The sequence below is a fragment of the Misgurnus anguillicaudatus genome, chromosome 21 (assembly GCF_027580225.2).
Source record: "Misgurnus anguillicaudatus chromosome 21, ASM2758022v2, whole genome shotgun sequence".
In the NCBI taxonomy this organism is placed as follows: Eukaryota; Metazoa; Chordata; class Actinopteri; order Cypriniformes; family Cobitidae; genus Misgurnus; species Misgurnus anguillicaudatus.
In genome coordinates this window covers 60,079,386-60,099,662 of record NC_073357.2, presented here as the reverse complement: position 1 = coordinate 60,099,662, position 20,277 = coordinate 60,079,386, and the positions used below count along the sequence as shown (strand labels likewise).

The window sequence follows — 20,277 nt, the reverse complement described above, 5'->3', positions numbered from 1 at the left end:
TTTGGTGACTTTGTATGCTTACAATACGCAGGTGTGTGTTGATTAAAACAGCAGTGTCCTAGTTTTGCCAAATTGTGTTTCATTCAAACCTCTGTGATGTTTGTGCTTTACTGCAGATTAGGTCATGACATCAATTTTTCTTACAGTGTTTTAAACACTTTGGGTTTATCACAGCGATGCCACGGAGGAACCAATTAAGATTTTCAGTCAAAGGTTGCTAAATGAAACATTTCTTTCTAACCATTTTATACCCAACAAGAACTTTACATTTATAGCCGCCCAAACACAGCCCAGCACAGTGACTTTATTTCTGTATCTCATCATAAAGAAATTCATCCGTATAGCTTGAAGGCAGTCAAAGCTGGCAAGATGCGTTTTAAGAAGAAGGTTTCAATGGTAAATGATTTTGCCAGCTTGTATGTGTGTTGAAAATAGTGACATTTTCAGAACGGGGAAGAGAATCCAAATGGTTGCTTGGCAACCCCGCATCATGCTGATGTTGAGCATTTGGAGGTGTTTTATGTTTGTGTAGGGGTACGAGTTTCAGGTGTTTTATGAACCTTGGTGGAGTCACGATTCCTGTCTGCTAAACCTGCTGATGCTTTATGGTTTCAGTGCTAAAATAATAAGACATCAGCTCATTTTTTGGTAATCCGATGCAGGACTTGCGCGTGCGTGCTGTTTTCATGTGGGTGCACATTTCACCAGCAGATAATCTTCATTGCTTGGGGGCGTGTGTGCAGTAAAGTTAATGAAGCGTGGAGGCCTTAATCGGTTGGAGCCTTTGGTGTCGAATGCGATCGGTCGTCGTGTTTCTCAGCTGTTATCATCAGACTAACTGAATGCACTAACACCCTTCAATAACCTCCTATTGGGATAATGAAGTAGCAGGTGCTGTGCTGCTCCGTTCTGTTCTGCATGAATCACATTCTGCTTTAAATGTGATGAGCAACAAGCTATTTAATTTAAGCTTTATAATAAAGTGCATTGTGGGATGATTATAAAATGTGTTTTATATGTTATTAATCATAAAGGACTGTGTGCATGCATCGATCGTATGGATTGATTCATTGTAGTGCTGAATTAATGGTGATAAATATAAAAAAATCTATATTTAATTAAAAATTACTATTGTAAAGGCTGTAATATAACATTATAATGTTAAATGAATTTTTGACATTTACATTGAAGCATTGTTGAAGGAGTCTACTGACTGGAAGATTGACTCGGCATTGGCTCCATCTAGTGGTTAAAATGTTTTTGATCTAACTACATATGCTAAATTCTTAAAAGGGTCCAAAGGATCTACCTTTGTGTTATAACAGATTGGTTGAAGCAGATGGAAGCCCAAGTGTTTAGCACACATACACACTTAAAAGGATAGTTCACCCAAAAATGAAAATTGTGTCATCATTTACTCACTCTTATGTTGCTACAAACCTTAATAAATTTCTTTGTTCTGATGAACACAACGGTAGATATTATCGATTTGGTTTCAAACAGTTCTTAAAATATCTTCCTTTGTGTTTATCAGAACAAAGAAATGTATAAACGTTAAGAGTGAGTAAATGATGACACAATTTTCATTTTGGGGTGAATACCTTTAAGTATAAAAGTCCGGAAAGGGTTCTTTGAAGTGATGCCTAAGGAGAACCATTTTTGGTTCTTCAAAGTGCATTTTAAGTCCAAGTTTCTTAAAGGTGCAGTGTGTAAATTTTAGTGGCATCTAGTGGTAAGGTTGTGAATTGCAACCAACGGCTCAGTCCACTGCTCACCCCTCGCTTTTGAAACGCATTGAGAAGCTACGGTAGTCACCGCCGGATGGAGACAACTTAGTAAAAAAAGTTTGTCCGTTAAGGGCTTCTGTAGAAACATGGCGGCACAAAATGGTGACTTCCACGTAAGGGGACCCTCGGTGTATGTAGATAAAGCGTCTCATTCAAAGGTAATAAAAACATAACGGTTCATTATGAAAGATCTTTACACACCCCTGATAATTTTGCATTTCTGTCAAGAGATCCTTCTAAAAATTACACACTGCACCTTTAAAAGAAGCATTTCTTTTTTTTATCTTATACTATAGTTTGTGGTAGGGTGCATGGTTATTACAAAAATCACAATTGTCGATTAGTCACCTTGATGTTGTAATTGGGATAATTGTTGGCGATTAACAGACTTTACATTAAAGTTGAAATAATATAATGTAAATTACAAATAATTGTGAAAGTTATGTTGTTAGTAAAAAATCCAAAACGAATGGCTAAAGGACACGTCAACTTAAAATCTTTGAATCAAGACTGTATTTGTTGCCCAAAAATACTGCTAAGAAATGGGCAGCTGTAATTGATGCTTTTATGTAATTATTTCACCCGTTATTGTAATACCGACTAGTTTTTTGATTAATTGTGTAGTTTGTGGTACATTCTTCCACTACAAAGAAAGTAGGGTGGCCATTCGTGCCAGTTCCGCCGGACACGTCCCGAACATGTTTTCGGGTTCGTTCTCCGGAAGTCGTGTTGGTCGACCGCATGCATCATCAAGGTTTAATATTTCGGGTTTAATTTCAGAAAAGCAACCGTTACATTTCAAGGTAAGAATGAAACTACAATGATCGTATGTTTTAAAAGAAATAAATCTTAATTTTCTAATGTATTTTAACTGAAATGTGAGAACCTTGATGACGTATAGGGTCGAGCAACACGACTTACGGAGAACGAACCCGAAAACATGTTCGGGACGTGTCCGGCAGAACTGGCACGAATGGGCACCCTAAAAGAAAGTCTTGCGCAAGAGGAAGCCTTTGTGGATGTTAAAGGAAAACATCACCGTTTTTCAATATTTTATGTTTTTTACCTCAACTTAGATAAATTAATACCTATCTTTTTTCAATGCATGCACTTAATCTTTGTACAGCGCGTTGTGAATGTGTTAGCATTTAGCCTAGCCCCATTCATTCCTTTCATGTTTTCCCTATTTAACTCTTTCCCTGCCAGCTTTTTTTTAAAGTTGCCAGCCAGCGCCAGCATTTTCCATGATTTTCACAAAAGTTAAAAACCTTCCAGAAAATGTTCTTTAAATATATAAACAACAAACAATATATCAAATGAAAGAACAGACCCTCTGCTTTCAAAAAAGAAAAGAAAAACGTTTTATCCTACCTTCTTCAGTTTTTGTTTTATCACCTCTCAAATATGAGAAGGTAAGATGCGGAAGTGCGGAAAGCCGGAAATTCTCATCATTGGCAGGGAAGCGTTTTCTCTTAATTGACAAGTTATCTCGCCAATGGCGGGGAAAGAGTTAAAGATTGTTACATGAGTAGTTACACAAGTAAGTATGGTGGCACAAAATAAATGTGACGAATTGTTAAAAAAATGAAAAAAAAATGCTGCAAACTAAGTGCTCTTTCGACATACAGTATAGTTCTCATTTTTGTATCCTCTTAAAATATCGTCATGTTTTATTTTGTGCCACCATACTTACTCATGTAACAGTCTTTAAATAGGTAAACATGGAAGTGTTTGGTGGCTTCTGGGTTCGTCCTTGTTTGGATCCTGGGGAATGAATGGGGCTGGGCTGGGTGCTGACACATTTACGACGCGCTGTGCAGAGGTTAGGTGCATGCATTGAGAAAAATAGGGATGTATTAATTCATCTAAGTTGAGGTAAGGACATAGTCAAATATTGAAAACTGTGGTGTTTTCCTTTAAAGCCTCTTTGTGGCACCATACAGCCCAACATCATGGGGATTTTGTAAGTGTGGGAATTAGGAAGCCCTTTCTAAAACATCCCATGATGCACCTCGTGAAGTTGGTTGACAGAATGGCCAAAGTATGCAGAGCTGTCATCTTAAGTGGCTGTTTTTGTTAACGGGGAATGTCTGAGCAATAGTTAACCACTAACTGTCGCTGGGTTGACTCAATGACATTGCCGGAATACTGAGTCTGCTTGAGACTTTTTTCTAATGAAATGGATTATCTAATGTTTGTTTAGCTGTCGTCTGAAGGAAATGGTTAATGACTGCGGTTCATGTGCTTTATAATGTTTTATGGTAGTTCCACTGCATTAGATGAGTATAATGCATATGTAGACTTAGTTAAAGCTGTAACATGCAACAGAACTGTCTTTAAACAGATAAGTTGCACATTTATTTGTCTTGCATTAGGTTTTGCTATATACAGTGGCCTCCAAAAGTATTTGCAGAGTAATGTTGTGTAAAATAGCCCATGTGAACCATCGATCCTTGTGTTTAAACTGTGCAGGAGTTCAACCCCAGTGTTAGAAAAAACTCAACCAAGTATGTGCACACAGACCCTTTCTTACAAACCAACTTAACAGACATTTTTGCAATGACATTGCAACAACCAACTGATTTTTAGTGGCTGTATTGTCTCCCATATAAGGTTCATTCAGGTGTCCCAGTAAAGTAAACACAGGCGTAGTCACATTATGGACATGTCCCACTAACCTCTAACGTTGTCTTTGAAAAATAGTGTGCTTATAAAGCAATCCTTAACAAACTTTTGTGAAATGTTTTGCAAGAAGAGTGTTCATTGCTAAAACAACACAACAAAATACAAATTCTAGTTTCCGCTTGCCATCAGCTTCCAAATGAAACCATCTATCGTTTATTTAGCGGGGCGCATGCGTCGGTTTCCTCTTGTGGTCTCGTAGGTTTGATATGTAGTTACGCAAAGACATGAGTTCGTTTAAAGCGTTTCTCAAGGGTTTGTTGGATAATGAAGCGCGCCTTCGCTGGATTGCGTAATGCGGCTTTCACATAGGATGCGGTGTGCGCTGCGCTGCGCTATGAAACCCATTCATTTCAATGGCTTGCGCCGCGCGAGGGCGGTTTTTTGTTGCGCCGAGCAAAGCGCGAGCGCAGCGGAGCGCAGCTTGCGCTCACGCCGCGGTCAAAGTTCAACATAGTTTAACTTTTGCGCTGCGCTCTGTGACGATTACCCGCGCGGCCAATAGAAACGGGGCATCCAAACAAGCAAAATGGACGAAAGCTTATACTCGGGATTCTAAGGGCTTTATAATACAAGTTTATGCTCCTACAGAGACATCGGAAGGAAAGCCGTCTCATGGAAACACGTAGCAATTCAAGTTGGCATGTCAGGTGTGTTTTAAGTCAAGCAGCTTGTTGTAGGTATGCTTAAAGTTACGTGAAATGGAGACAGGCAACATCAGTCTCTGTATTCCTCGTCGACTATTTAACGCAAATATAAACACTGTAGTAATTTATTGAAAACCCCGCCTACTTTGGTCTGGCCATCAGAGCACAAATCGCTTGGCTGCGCCGAACCCAGCGGCGAGCGCAGCGCACACCGCATCCTATGTGAAAGCCGCATAAATCAAGCGCTGCGGGGACGACGCGAGGTTTGGGATCGTCCGAACAGTCATGTAGTAGAGAGAAAGAGCTGAACGCGGACAGATAAACGCGACATGGCTCCATTACTTCTCATCATCATAACTTTTGTCATCTCTCTCTTTCTAGTGTGGATGTGTGGAGACTGGCGCAGAAGGTGAGATATAACTTACTGAAGCAAAACTTTCTTTATTAAAGCAAGATGTTACTACTTTAACAGAAACCAGTACATGTCTGTCTACATCTAATGTTGTTATAATTGTTGATAATTGAACATATAAGTTACGCGATACGCATTTGATAAAGTTTATTTTCTGTTTTCGGAGTTTTACTTAGGCTACTAATGATTTATGTTAGAATACATTGTTGAACGGATGAATGTTCAATTCAATTCAATGAATGTTCAATTCAAATTAAAAAAATTTACAAGCAAAATGAAACTCATCCAGTGGATATTTAAACATGCGTTTTTACGCGTGTAATGTGCCGTTTTTGAACGTACGTGAACGCGCTCTATTGCGCAACATATGTTTTGGGTCATCTGGATTCATTTAATTTTTTCATCAAGTATATTTTCTTTGTATATATAATATATGTATGTATAATATATTTTTGAGAACCGTAGGCTACTTAAGAAACTGCACGTTTTGACTTCTGCTTCAGTGCCAATCTGACCTCTGGCATGCGTTTCAGACTTCCTACTGAAGTGTCAAGTTTGCATTCTTGTTAAATTGAGTCTTTGAAGTAAACTACGGTTTTTTAGAAGTAATGTAGTTGTAGGGCAAAGGGCAGGGAGATAATTAAATGATTGTGGTGAAGACAAACCAAAAAAGATGAAGTGTGAACGAGTGATACCAGGCAAGGAAATAATAGCTGAAGCATGAGGATGAGATAAAGTGGAGGTCACAAAATAATAAGACCATTAGTGAAACTGCATAAAATGAGAAGTACAGAATAAGAGAGATAGTTAGATGGTCTGCAAACATTTTGGATTAACATTTTGGATTTGTTTTGCACAATAAACCTTCATTAAGTGTTCCTTTTTTTCAAGAGTTTTGGGACACACAGCAACCCACCTTGTATTATAATAATGTTATCCGAGTGTTCATATCAGATTTCACTAATAATGACTTTACTGTGTGTGTGTTTCAGACGGACAGGAGAGCCTCCATTAGTCACCGGTCTTCCCTTCATCGGTGTAACTTTGGATTATGCCAAAGATCCTCTGGGCTTCATAAAAAAGACTCAACAGAAATATGGGGATGTCTTCACGTGTAAGATCGCCAGAAAGTATTTCACTTTCATCACAGACCCTTTCTCTTTCTCTCAGGTAGTGCGGCAGAGTAAAAATCTGGACTTCCAGAAGTTTGCGATGGGTTTCTCACAGAGGGTAAGTGAGTTACATGAAGATAGCTAGAATACTCAAAGGGACAGTTCACCCAAAATGAAAATCGATCATCATTTACGAGCTCTCATGTTGTTACCTGTATACAAATTTTGTTGTGCTGAACACAAAGGAAGATATTTTGAGCATTTGTCTCTAACCAATCAATTTTTGAGCACCATTGACTTTCACAGTGTTATGGTTTCCTACTATGGAAGTCAATGGTGCTTGTGTTTCATGCTTGATTACACATAGGTTTGTACCAACTTGAGGATGAGTAAATGACAGAATTTTCATTTTTGGGTGAATTATCCTTTACAAAGTCACATTTGCTTTGACATAAAAAGGCTTTGGATGATATGCAAACCACATGAATTAATTTCCCTTTAAACCCAACCACTGTTAAAACCCTGTGTATGTGCAGACCACATTTACACGCTTTTTTCAAAACTGTTAAACTTAATTTCAGAACACAGAATACAAACTAATTATAACAAGTAATATTTCATTGAAATACAGTGAGAATCAAATAATGAAATATTATTAAAACAATTAGAGCAACCCCAGCTGATTCCCATTGCAGCTGAACACATACAGGTGTAACGCTTTCAACTTCATTACCATACAAAATAGGACAATTTAGGAATAATTTTGTACTGGGATGTAGAAAATATCACATCTTATTCATTCCTGTAACATTGTAAAGTATTAATAACAGTAGAGAGGTGTCCTTGATGTTAATGTGTTACAGGTCCATTATTTTTTGTGACAAAGCTTTTGGGTGTTTTAAGTATACATTTAAATGGGAATTAAAGAGTTTTGTAAAATTAGCAAAATAAAAAGACTATAAGATGGTGTGAATAAACTTACCTTGGATTAACCTCACACAGTTACATGTGTTGTAACACTCGTTCAGTTGTTGTGAATAATTGGGACACACACAGGAAGTTTTCATTCACAGTACAATAGAAGGAAATGTTATCTAGGGGGGCGCTTACATTATCCTAACCAAACCGCACCAAGTGCGTTTGACCATCGAAGCCTGGTTCATTTGACTACATGTAGTGTGATCGCTCTGTACCGTGCCCAGGAGTGGTTTTGTTAATTGTTCCTTGGCCTGCATGCATAGGTGGGCTCGGGCGCAGTTCACTTGGGCTCAGAACACGCAGTGTGATTGCAAATCTGAGAGACGTCAATTGTGCGACCACTCACCTTCATCTGCCTTTGTAAAAACCCTTTGATGCCGTGCAGCAGGGTTACGTAAATGTCTAAGCTCCATATGCACAAAAATTAAAACACAGACTTAACATTACGATGGGCTCCAGTGTTAAGAGAGCGCTTTACTTCCTGCTTTCTTCAAAACAATCGCATCCTAATAACGAAAGCGTGACCGGGATTCGATCACTTAAAGTACAGTGTAAGTGCGTGCTTATGGTGGAGTGGGGACACACGCTTGACAATTCATGTTTGTCAAGGTTATGCCCGAGTGTTTGATATTACTTTTTAGAGAGATATCAGATGCAGAAATGTACAACAACACAAAAAAAAAACATTTTAAAGGGGTCATAAGACGTTTTTAAAAAATAACATTATTTTGTGCATTTGGTGTAATGCAATGCGTTTACGCAGTTTAAGGTTAAAAAAACATTCTTTTCCACAGACCGTACATTATTGTTACTCCTCTATGTCCCACCTTTCTGAAACTCGTACATTTTTTACAAAGCTCATTGTTCTGAAAAGCGTGGGGTGCTCTGATTGGCCAGCTGTCCAGTGCATCGTGATTGGCCGAATACCTCAACTGTGTGATGAAATGTTACGCCCACTGATCTATATAAATGACTGGATTGCGCATGACGTCACAACTGTGAAGCCACCGCGCCGCCATATTGGTATGCCCAAACATTCTATTAAATCAATGGACGCGATCAGATTTTAATGATAAAACATCAATTTACTAGTCTTCGTTTTTATATCTGAAGTTACCCTGTACATTATTACAACACAAACGTCCTAAGCATGTACATAGTCATTTACTGAAAGTTGTACATTTTAGTTTTTAATCAGTTATTATACATTCATCTTCATTACAGTATCAGATCAGCAGACAGACTGCAGCATATTTAGTATTAATGACAAACGTGCTCAATCTGAAATCTAAATAAATAATCATACTTTGTACCGTATGTGCATGCAATAATTTGCTGGTTTTATGTTATCTAAACTTACAAGTTACCTCAACTTATTTAGAGAAATAACGCTGACCGTGTAGTTGAATGTCAAAAAAAACTTTATTTATACCCGTGTCATTAACAGAACACAGCAGACACACTCACCTTACCGGTTTTTTATAAATCCATTTTCCTGCCCGATTAAAGCATAAACATTGCAAATAACACCAGAATTAACAGTTAATTTACGTACAGATATCCTAAAAATAATCTTGCGTGACTGATATGCTGTAAAGCGGGTGAATTTAAAACATGATTTTGAATGGAAGTCAATGACGGCGTCTGCCAGTTGGGTATACCAAGATGGCGGCTCAAACTCTGCGCTGGCTTCACCTCACGCTGTTACGTTAAGCGTTCTATGCGCAATCCAGTCATTTATATAGATCAGTGGTTACGCCCCTTACCATATTTGGAATATCAGCTCCCAAAGCACAATGGTCCCCATTTATTACACGAGGGTATGACAAAAAGCTGTGGGTACGGTTGTTTCTACGCAAGACTTGGTATTAATCAATATGGACGTGAACGGTGGCTACGATCAAATTTCACGTCAGGTTTCACCTCGTGTACACAAGTTTTGAGTTAGCGTTAAGATGTATGTTTTACCATTTTGATATCATATCTGAAAAGGAATAACGAGGAAAAGTTAGAAATAGTGTTTTCGTTTGGTTTTAAGAGTAAAACCTATAGCAATACTATAAGTAGCGCTTTAAAGCTTTAACAACTTTCAACAGCTTTAAACAGCTGTCCAAGCTCAGAAATATATGAGACTGCTTAATTTACACGCATCCCTATGTGCCTGCGCGAGAGAGAGGGAGTTTGTTTTACGCCCCATTCAGACAGACAGCAACCAGCAGTAGCAGAGCGACGCGATCTCATTCATTTCAATGGACACCGGGCGACTTCCAGCGACATGAGCGAAAGTGACCGTTGGCGACCGTATGGGCGTGTCCAGAAACGCGAGAAAGTTAAGAAAAGTTTAACTTTATGCAAATGTCGAGCGAATTTCGGGAGCGACTACCAATGAGAACGAAGCAGTGGAGTTTACATCATCCTTCTCTTGTCAGTTACTGGCGTGGATGGTACTCGTTTGTTTATGATAACCAGATTTAGAAACACCTCATTAAAAGAAACGGGCGACACACAGCGATAATGTTTGAAAGTTTGATGTTTTATGCAACGTATTTTTTGTCATTTAGTAATTTTACCTACACTGTTATGTGCAAACCTGCAAAAAAAATCACAAATTCAAAAAATTCAAGGCCCTGGGAAGTTTTTGAAAATATACAAACATAGATACAGGTCATTGAAAGTGCTTAAATCTATTTTATGCAAGAAGTTTTCTGGAAAAAAATCCATATTATTCCCTGTGTAATGTAGGATAATATCATACAAATCTAGACTTTTTAAGCACACGTGCTAAACTGTTCCCTTTAAATGCTTATATCTTCTGTATGCGACTGTTGTCTTGGGTTACGTATGTAACTGTTGTTCCCTGGGAAGGGAACGAGACGCTGCGTCTCCTTGTCATACTTCCTGCGTCCCTGTAACGCCGTCTTTGGCAATATTTCAATTAGCGATATACTTCCTGGCTCCCGCGTCACCCTGTCTTTGTCGTTAAGCCTCACCATTGGTTGAATTTGATATACACATTCAGACGCACTTACCCCTGGAGGCGTCCCCAAAGTGTCACCGCAGTGACGCCTCGCGAGTTCCCTCGATAGGGAACTGTAACAATGTATCTTTAAAGGTAACACGATGTAACCTTGCTTTCACTTGAAATGTGTCCCCACATTTAGTGCTTGAATTTGAGGGTATTGGACCTGGAAAGTCCTCGAAACGTCCTTTAATTTGAAGTAAACTAAGGTATAGGAACGCTCTACATAAAACATGCAAATGTTTGACCAAACCGTCTCAATGACTTTTTTCCTGAGAAGATAATCTTGAACACGTGTGTGTGTTAAGTGTCTTGCTGATGTTGTTGTGTCTTTGGCAGGTGTTCGGTCACGCTGATTTCACCTCTCCAGTGTTCAGTGAGAATTACAGAGAAGTTCACTCAATCTTCAGACAAACGCTTCAAGGTCCGTCGCTGGAGCAGTTATCACAGAGCATGCTGGGTAATCTGCAGGTGGTTTTGAGACGAGGCCTATCACGTGAGCACGGCTGGGTGCAAGAGGGTCTGCAGGACTTCACGAACCGCATCATGTTCGAGGCAGGCTTTCTCACTCTGTTCGGAAAGGACGCAGGGCTTCTTCAGTCGGATGGCGGCAGGACGTGCATGCGGAAAGCAGCTCAGGACTTTTTGGTGTTTGATCGTGCATTTCCTGCGCTGGCTGCGGGCGTTCCCATCGGACTGTACGTCCCGGCGTGGAGAGCGAGGGAAGCTTTAGCAGAGGAACTTCTGCACGATGAACTTCATCGCAGGAAGTGCATCTCGGATCTGATTCAGCGCAGGATGGATGCGTTTGACCGCATGCATCTGGACGAGACGGGGAAAGCGCGAACACACGTGTGCATGCTGTGGGCATCGCAGGCTAATACACTGCCTGCAGCTTTCTGGAGCCTTTACTATACACTGAGGTAAACGAGTGCGGTACATCACAGTTAAAATTCAACAGTAAGCTGTCGTCAATTGTCTCAATAAGACAAAGACAATTTAAGAGAGGACTATGAAGTGATGTATTCACTGTATATATAAAATCACAAATACAAAAAATACAACTTTGTAGTTGTTCATAATCATGATGATGATGTTTTTTTCATATGTGATGAAACTTGAAGTTAAGCAACCGTTAATGAAGCAGAAACCACTGTGTGTTTTTGTGCATGTGTGTATTTTTTTGTGTGTTTGTTTGTGTATGTTTTCTTTGATTGTATTTTGTGTGTCTCTGACTCTTAGATGTGGTGATGCTCTCACTGCCGCTCGCTCAGAGATCAACAGAGTTCTGTCTGGTCAAACATTAAATGATTCGGATCGACCAATAAGTCTGACCAGAGAACAGTTGGACTCTATGACTGTATTAGGTGAGTGAGTTTTGTATTGTTTCTGTGTGTGTTTGTTATTAAATCGTGCATATATTGGAATTCCCTGTAGTTTGATCATTGTCGACACTTTATTTTGTTTGTTTTTTTGTTTAAAATAATGCTGTAACTTCCAAGTGTTTCATTTTGCAGCCTTTACAAAAAAAACTGTAACACGTTTGAACATGCAGACAATTTGGCAAGTCAAGGCACAAACAAACAAAATGTAGTAATTCAAAAACCTCAGAGCAGTACAGACACTTCAAGATCTGCAATATGTAAGGGATAATGTATAGGCAGCCGGTAGTTATCGCGAAATAAGCCCCGACAGTGTGATCAGGACCCGAGGGTCTTGTATCACACTGAAGGGGCTTATTTCGCGATAACTACCGGCTGCCTGTACATTATCCCGCTTATTACACGGCTACTTGCCACATAAAGAAAAAACTGGACATGAATATGAATTTGAAACATTTTATTGGCATATTTGTTTTAAATTAACATTTGTATCCTTCCGCGAAACTTTGCACAGATGCATAAAATGTTCGTAATACCTTATTAAGATCCTCTGCTTCATACTTGTCTGTCTCCACTTTTTCTCTTTTAGCCAGTCTTTGAGAAGTTTTATTGCCCATTCTGTATTTTTGTGTTTGTTGGCTTCGTAATTCGACAATTGGTTGTCATGCTATATTTTGTCAAGTTCAGTCTCAGTAAGCTCTCTGTGTCTTGTCGTTGTTTGTTCTTCGTACTTCAATTTTCATTTTTTCGTCTTAATTGGGGAGCCATTTGAATCGTCCAAATCTATGCACTGTTTAAATGTTTTGTTTTTTCCGTACATGTTAAAATTAATGTCGAAATTTTCCATTCTTAATTGTGGTTGTCCAGTGTTTGTCACAAGATGGTGCCAAACGGTAATCTTTGTTGGTGCGGAGGGATTTTAAACATACACGTAGTACCGGCTATGCGTTCTTACTTTAAAGCGTGAAAAGAATGAACCTGCAAATGTCTCAACTGGCCAATCAGAATCACGCATTCCAGAGAGCCGTGTAATAAATACACAGAAACTAATCTCTATATGTAACCCTTCCAGTGAAAACCCAGCTGTTTTCTACATAAAATCTTTCTACGTAATGTAAATAACATTCTGTAAAAATATAATCATGATCTCTTTAATATTGACTGAGTAAGGTCATGTCACAGATGGAAATCAGTGACTGAAATCAAACTTTGATGTCTCTAATCTCAAAAGTTAGATTATGCAGAGTATCTATCTACACTAACTATACTATTCCCTTGTTGGTAAATGCTATTTACACTAGCTCCCCCACCACCGTCTGGTTGGACCACTAAAGTTTAAAATAGACATGCAGATTTTAACATCTGGCAGGCTGTTTACATGATTCGATGCCAGGGATGTTGTGCCTTTTGCAGACTTCACTCCGATTTTCTATTTTTATATCACATATCACACCGGAAGGCAATTATTTTCAATACATATGAAGAAAATGTTCAAAAAGTAAACAAATAAAACGGGAAACGCTTCATCCTATCCTCATTTGTTCTCCTTTTATAACCTCTTGGTAGTTTTCTTCACTCTAAAATGTCTGGGTTATTTTTGACCCATAATGGGTAAATATTGGACAGAACACACTGCTGGGTAAAAATTGACCCAATGCTGGGTTGTTTTAACCCAACTACTGGATTATTATACCCCATGGTTGCATAACAACATCCCAAAATTTCGTCATTTTTAACCCAGCATGTGTTCGGTCCAATATTTACCCATTGGGTCAAAAATAACCCAGCCATTTTTAGATTGTTTGAGCAAAAGCTAAAATAATTGCATTTTTGTAAAGGAATTTTGTTAGAGATCAGATTCAGAACGATTATCAAAACATAAATAGAGTATAAAATTAATTAAACTAGTTTTTGCTTCAGTTTTAAATAAATTGGGTAATTATGGAATTACAGATTACCGTAAAAACTCATCAGGAAAGTATCATTGTTAGGGAAATGTTTTCTCTTAATTGACGAGATAATGTCAGGGAAAGAGTTAAAAGCTTTAGGAGACTTTTTCTAAAGATATTTTGCAGAGTACTAGCTGCCCCTGATCAAATTATAAAAGTTTTTAATGTGAACATTGTCTAGCAGTGATGCGCGGGACAATGTATAAAAAATTAATAGTGTACCCGACCCGCTCCCAATTAAAAGTAGTAATTGTTTAAAAGTAGTTAACTGGCATCTTTATTTTAAACGACCCGACCTACCGCGACCGAATATCATAAAAAATATTTTTGGATGACTCGTAAACAAAAGTAACCGCAGGCACACGGTCATTTCGGATCAACTGAAACATCACTGTTGTCTAGATATGGTAATGCGGTAACAAGGTTCAATATATAGTAGGGGTGTACCGATATGCCGATATACGCTAATAATACGTGGCCGATAACTATTCTGAATATACAGCGGATATTATTCACAGCTATTTCATGTACTACGGCTTTTGATCAGTAAGTCCTTATCGATCTGAAATCACTGTTAGTTTGAGTCGTTTATGACATGCATTTGAAAAAGCAACACTCGTCAAACATAATCATTATACATATTCTTTATTATCATGAAAATACCTGAAAAGGTTTGAAGTAGTGATGTTAGGTTCTTGAACAAATCGTTCTTTTGAGCCGGTTCTCAGAAAGTAACCGGTCGAGCCGGTTCGCAAATCGAACTGAATCGAACTTTAGTTTTGGGCATAGGTTCCGGGTTGATGACGCAGGACACACAGCCAAAATACGTTGGACTCATAAAGAACCGAACGAAGTTTGTCGATGATTGCCGAGGCGAGGATTGCCGACGATTCTGACGGATGAGTTGCTGACACTGCGTGTGAATCACCGAGGATTTGAACGAGCCTGATGCGCAAAGTTTTTTGTTTTATTAGTTTCTTGATATGCTTGTTTTATTAAAAAGCTTTAGTTTTGGTACGATTTATTTTGCATGCAAATCATATTGTAGTTGTTTAAGGAAGACCAATGAGTTTAACACACAAGTTTATTTATTATTTATACTTACACACATACGCAATTGTGCATTAGTGTCTTTTAGGAACCTTATTCAAGTTGTAGGCTTGTCAAAACTGCTCCGTTATATCTGGCATTTACTATTTATTTATTATTTATGATCCGCGATTTAAACTGTGACCACAAACATTACTAACTTGTGGATGCAAGGCAATAAATCAGCTATGCCTTCACAAAAACAACTTTTTATTTTAGTTTTAATGTGTTGACACAAACGACTTTATTTGAATGTTTTATTGATACAATAAATGCGTAGCAATGTCATTTCTTGATGACGTCAGGAACCTGTGAATCGGCTTTTTGAACCGGTTCAATGAGCCAAACTGTCCGAAAAGAGCCGGTTTGCGAAAATGAATCGGACTTTGCATCACTAGTTTGAAGAACAGCAATATAACGCTGCGTCCGAAAACTCAAGGCAGTGACTCGTTGCCTCGCTGCCTCATGAGGAAATGGCATGAAGGCAGCTCAGAGAAAGACTTCATACATATTTGAAAACTACGATACTAATTTCTCGCTAGAAATGCAATTAAAAGGTGTAAAAAGTGAAAATCTATCTTTACTTACACTAAATTTGTGCTCCAGTCGCAACCTTGGCCGCCATTTTATTTTTTCGAACTCGACCAGGCTCGACCAATCACATTCTTATTGTACGCCCACGCATAGGTATCTCAGGAGACAGGAAGTAAACCTAGCATTGAATTCGGACATGCCTTGATGCCTTCCTGCCTCAGAAGGCAGCAATTTAGAGTTTTCGGACGCAGCCTAAATATATCCTTAAGACATTTCATGGAGCTGCGTGTGTCTGGTTCTTCGTCTACAGCGCATATTGAGTTTCTGCATGAGAGCGCCCTCTGGCTTTTGGATGTAGCTGCATTTCACCGTAATTCATTGAGAAGCATAGCAAGCATCATCTAAAAACACACTCCCTTTTTTATGGTTTGCTGGACATTTTTAGGGGGCAGAGGGAAAATCTGGGGGTTGGGGAAATGTTTTTAAAATGCTTTTAAAAATATTTTACATCTGTGGATTAAAATGCCCCATCAAAAGCCATGTTTGTATGTTTCTGAATATGTTTTCATGTGTTTACTTTACACATTTAAAGCTTTAGAGGTCCCGTTCTTTCTGTGTTTTTGAAGCTTTGATTGTGTTTACAGTGCGCAATATAACATGTATTCATGTTTTACTTGTAAAAAACGAGGTATTTTCACACAATTGACATCTGTATAGTTTGTTTTGTGTGTTGTGATTCGACAGCAGCTTAGCTTGCCGTTAGCTTAGCTGGCGACTGACATATTCCTGTGGGCGGAGTTAAATCAAAAACTCTTTTATTGATGTCATTCAATCAGGAAGTGCTGTAGCCCAAACCGGCCGTTCATTGTTGGTTTCAAAAGGAGATTTGTGTTATAAGGAAATATATCGCCTGGCAGTGAACTTTAAACTTTATCATTTTGCAGGTATTAATTACGCTCTAACAGCAACATTACACACTAACTAAAGTTTGAAAAATGGGATCAGGAAGAACGTGACCTTTAAAATAACATAATTCTTGCATAATTTGCACTTGGTAATTGATGATTTACGAATTAGTAATAATATAATAAAGTTATTTTCTTTTCAGAAAGTATTATTGAAGAATCTCTTCGGCTCTCCAGCGCCTCCATTATGATTCGGGTGGCCAAAGATAACTTTACTTTAACGCTGGACTCAGGTCAGACTGTCTGCATTAGAAAAGGAGATTTCATTGCTCTGTATCCGCAGCTCATACACCTGGACCCTGACATCTACCCTGACCCAACGGTATGTCAAGTGTTATCATTACCCATGTCATCTTTCATAACACACATAGTATGTACTTCAGACATAATTAATGCACTACTCTTTAAGATTTTTATTGTTTCTTGTTTGCTGGGAGCTCTTGGTTTTTCCAGACGTTTTGAAGTTTGGCTGAATTTAATGTATGGATTTTGACATCTTGACTGGTCTTGCAAACAGCTCAACTTAAGTCATTGCATTTATGGGGTTTTATTTTGTAGGCAGAATTACCTCAAATTTATAAGTGCATTAAAAACACTCTTGGACAAATGAATAAAGGGTGTGTAATACAAATGATACAGCTAATACTACCATGAATTGGTTGCCACAAAAATAAAAAATAACACATTTCAGTAATTTTGAGGAAATGTTTCCCTGGCCCAGTTCTGATGCAACACTTCATTTAAGTTCATTTAAAGCACATTTAAAGAGAGCCACAAGACTGACCGAACATTAGACTTAAGAAGAATAAAACATGTGAATTTAAAACCAAAGAAATGACCGATAAATAAAGACAATAAGACATTTAGCATTTGTAAAACTACACAGACACTTTAGTAGTGCATGAACTACCTAAACATCACGACTAACCTTTGTACACTGACTGTCTTTGGTTTCCAGGAGTTCAAGTATGACCGCTTCCTAGAAGACGGAGAAAAAAGGAAAATTAATTTCTTCAAAAATGGCCGACGACTAAAGCATTTTCTGGTTCCGTTCGGTTCTGGTGCCAGCGAGTGCCCCGGGCGTTTCTTTGCAGTAAATGAGATTAAAGAGTTCATCGCATTGGTTCTGTGGTTTTATGATCTGAAACTTGATGACATCAGCAGCACCCTGGTTCCAGACAGCACCCGCGCAGGCCTGGGTATCCTGCCACCCTCACGAGATGTTCTTGTCAGATACAGAAGAAAAACTGAGACCACAGGATCAGAGTAACTAAAGTAAATATTAGGAACATAAATGTGTTGGCTTAGAGAGGTGAAAGGGCAGATTTTTGATAGAAATATATTGAAAGCATATTTTTCTATGCTAAAGTAATTTATGGTATTAATGAAAATGCAGCATTTTGTATGATTGGGCTCAAAGGTGCTGTAGAATATAAAACTGTATTTATGTAGGCATAGATAAATAATAAGAGTTGTGTACATGCTAATGATATATTGTGTCTAGGGCTGTCACAAAGATTAGCTCTTTCCCCGCCAGCGTTTTTTAAAAAAAAGTTGCCAGCCAGCGCCAGCATTTTTCATGATTTTCACAAAAGTTTAATGCCTTCCAGAAAATGTTCTTCTTTAAATATATAAACAAACAATATTTCAGATGAAAGAACAGACCCTCTGCTTTCAAACAAAAAAAAACGTTTCATCCTACCTTCATTAGTTCTCTTGTAATCACCTCTCAAACATGGACTTTTGATAGAGATCAGATGCAGAGCGATGTTTAAAACATACACGGAGTTCTTTCCCTTTCAAGTTAGGCACTACTTCCGGGTTGTATAAGTTGTGGAAGTGCGCCACCTAGTGGATAACAGCGGTATTGCGGAAAGACGGAAAATCTTGTCATTGGCGGGGAAGCGTTTCTCTTAATTGACGAGATATCTCGTCAATGGCGGTGAAAGAGTTAAATGATCGTCTCATCGCGATTGTTTGACCTCATCTTGATGATTTCAGATCACCGCGATGATTGCACATCTCTTTAAAAACACAAGGGGGAGCTGCAGCGCCTGTATAGACGAGACAGTATCAGATTACTTTTAAAAATGTGTTATGTGTACAAATATTTACTGCCAGATAAACCATGCAAAAGATTTCATATAAATAATCACAACAATCTGTGAAAATAATTTTATAAACAAAAAATGTATGAGAATTAAATGTCAAAGCAAAAAACAGGCAATTAATCATCATAATCGTCACAATTTATCAAACAATTAATTTCATAATCGTGACAGCCCTAATTGTGAGCCTCAAACATGATTGTTTACTCCTTCTTATGTAAACCTCATGCATGCAAAAGACCGCTGGAAAACAGACCAATCTCAACATAACACTAACTGTGACGTTACATTCATGATGTACACCCCAACATTAAATTACACATTAAATTAGTTACAATGTCGTTACAGTGCTAAAAACAAAGTTGTGAAGGCTGAGTTAGCGCTATATGCTAGTTAATGTTATATGCTAGCGTTTAGGCTGAAGTTCTACTATTGACGTTACAGTTACGGTTTGCAGGTCCATACTGAAAAAACACAAACTTACCACTCAGAAACGTCCATTATCAATCTCCAAGACAATTGATTATTCCTCAAAATCTGTATCTTCATCTGATACAGACTCAAACATCTGTTTACACACACAGAGCTACTGAAGGAGAAACAGCCAATCAGAGCAGAGCTCAAAATTATTATTCATGACCGTTTCAAATAAGGTAATAATAGCCCATTTCATTATAAAAGCAAATTCTAGGGTTGTAAACGGACATATAAAAACATTTCTGGATAATTTTTACACTTAATAAATCCACAAACATTCTGTGTAGATATCAGAGAACAAGTTAATAGATTATTTCAGTGCATTCTTTGTCACCTTTAAAGTCACAATATGTGATTTTCACAAACCCTATTACACAATAACAATGCAAAGATTAATGACGTATGACGGACAAGCCATTATTTTAAACAGTAATTTCTCTGGATTTACAAAACCTTGGGAAATTTTGGGATAATGAAAGTACACAACTCTATGATATATCACACTGTGCAAGTGGTTTTTGCTTATTTTATGACAAAAATATATTGTGGCTTTAACTTTTTAACAGCACAACACTGCATAACAGCTGTGATTTACCGAATGCTTGAACCTTTGAATCAGTGACTGCATTTACGTTTGCCATGTAATGAATGTTTTGTTTGATGAAGAGAATATGTGCAAAACATTTTATTCATAAATGGGTGACATATTTATTTATATTTTTCTGGATGTCAGTTTTTTTATTTTGAATATTAGATCTGGCTTGTAAATGTAAAATCATATAATAATATTTATGGAGCACAATCCTGCATTATGCATTGAAACATGAGCTATCAAAATGCACCAATGTGAAATCTGTATTGTTCTGTTGTTAGTTTGTGAGTTTGTTTAATTGCTTTATATTTTTGGCATTGATGTGCATTTTGACCTCTTATTTAAAGGGTCTAAATTTAGCCAAACTGGATGTGTCACATTTCAAAACTTTTAGTTCAATTTATTTCAGTTATTGCATTTATTATTTTTTTATGTTGTATCTTATTGTTTGCATTTTTTATGATGTTCACATGTTGTAATAAAACTTACAGAAGACTTTTGACCAAATAAATCATCCTAAAAAACATGTTATCATTTCCAAGCA

The 20,277-nt window shown here is 37.9% G+C and overlaps 1 protein-coding gene across 1 annotated transcript; it reads left to right on the top strand.

Moving 5' to 3' along the window:
- Window positions 1-4,628: 4,628 nt before the first annotated feature.
- Window positions 4,629-20,259, top strand: cyp7a1b (cytochrome P450, family 7, subfamily A, polypeptide 1b). Its single transcript, XM_055216992.2, has 7 exons — window positions 4,629-4,765; window positions 5,354-5,525; window positions 6,521-6,758; window positions 10,977-11,560; window positions 11,880-12,004; window positions 16,700-16,878; window positions 17,515-20,259. The coding sequence occupies exons 2-7, from the start codon at window positions 5,446-5,448 to the stop codon at window positions 17,824-17,826; spliced, it is 1,518 nt and encodes a 505-aa protein (XP_055072967.2). The 5' UTR covers window positions 4,629-4,765; window positions 5,354-5,445; the 3' UTR covers window positions 17,827-20,259.
- Window positions 20,260-20,277: the final 18 nt, after the last annotated feature.

Excerpts from the sequence above, each read along its gene's own strand:
- cyp7a1b (XM_055216992.2), top strand. The coding sequence starts at position 5,446 with ATGGCTCCATTACTTCTCATCATCATAACTTTTGTCATCTCTCTCTTT. Across the intron at positions 5,526-6,520 it reads TGTGGAGACTGGCGCAGAAG|ACGGACAGGAGAGCCTCCAT; the intron begins GTGAGATATAAC and ends TGTGTGTTTCAG. Across the intron at positions 12,005-16,699 it reads GGACTCTATGACTGTATTAG|AAAGTATTATTGAAGAATCT; the intron begins GTGAGTGAGTTT and ends TTTTCTTTTCAG.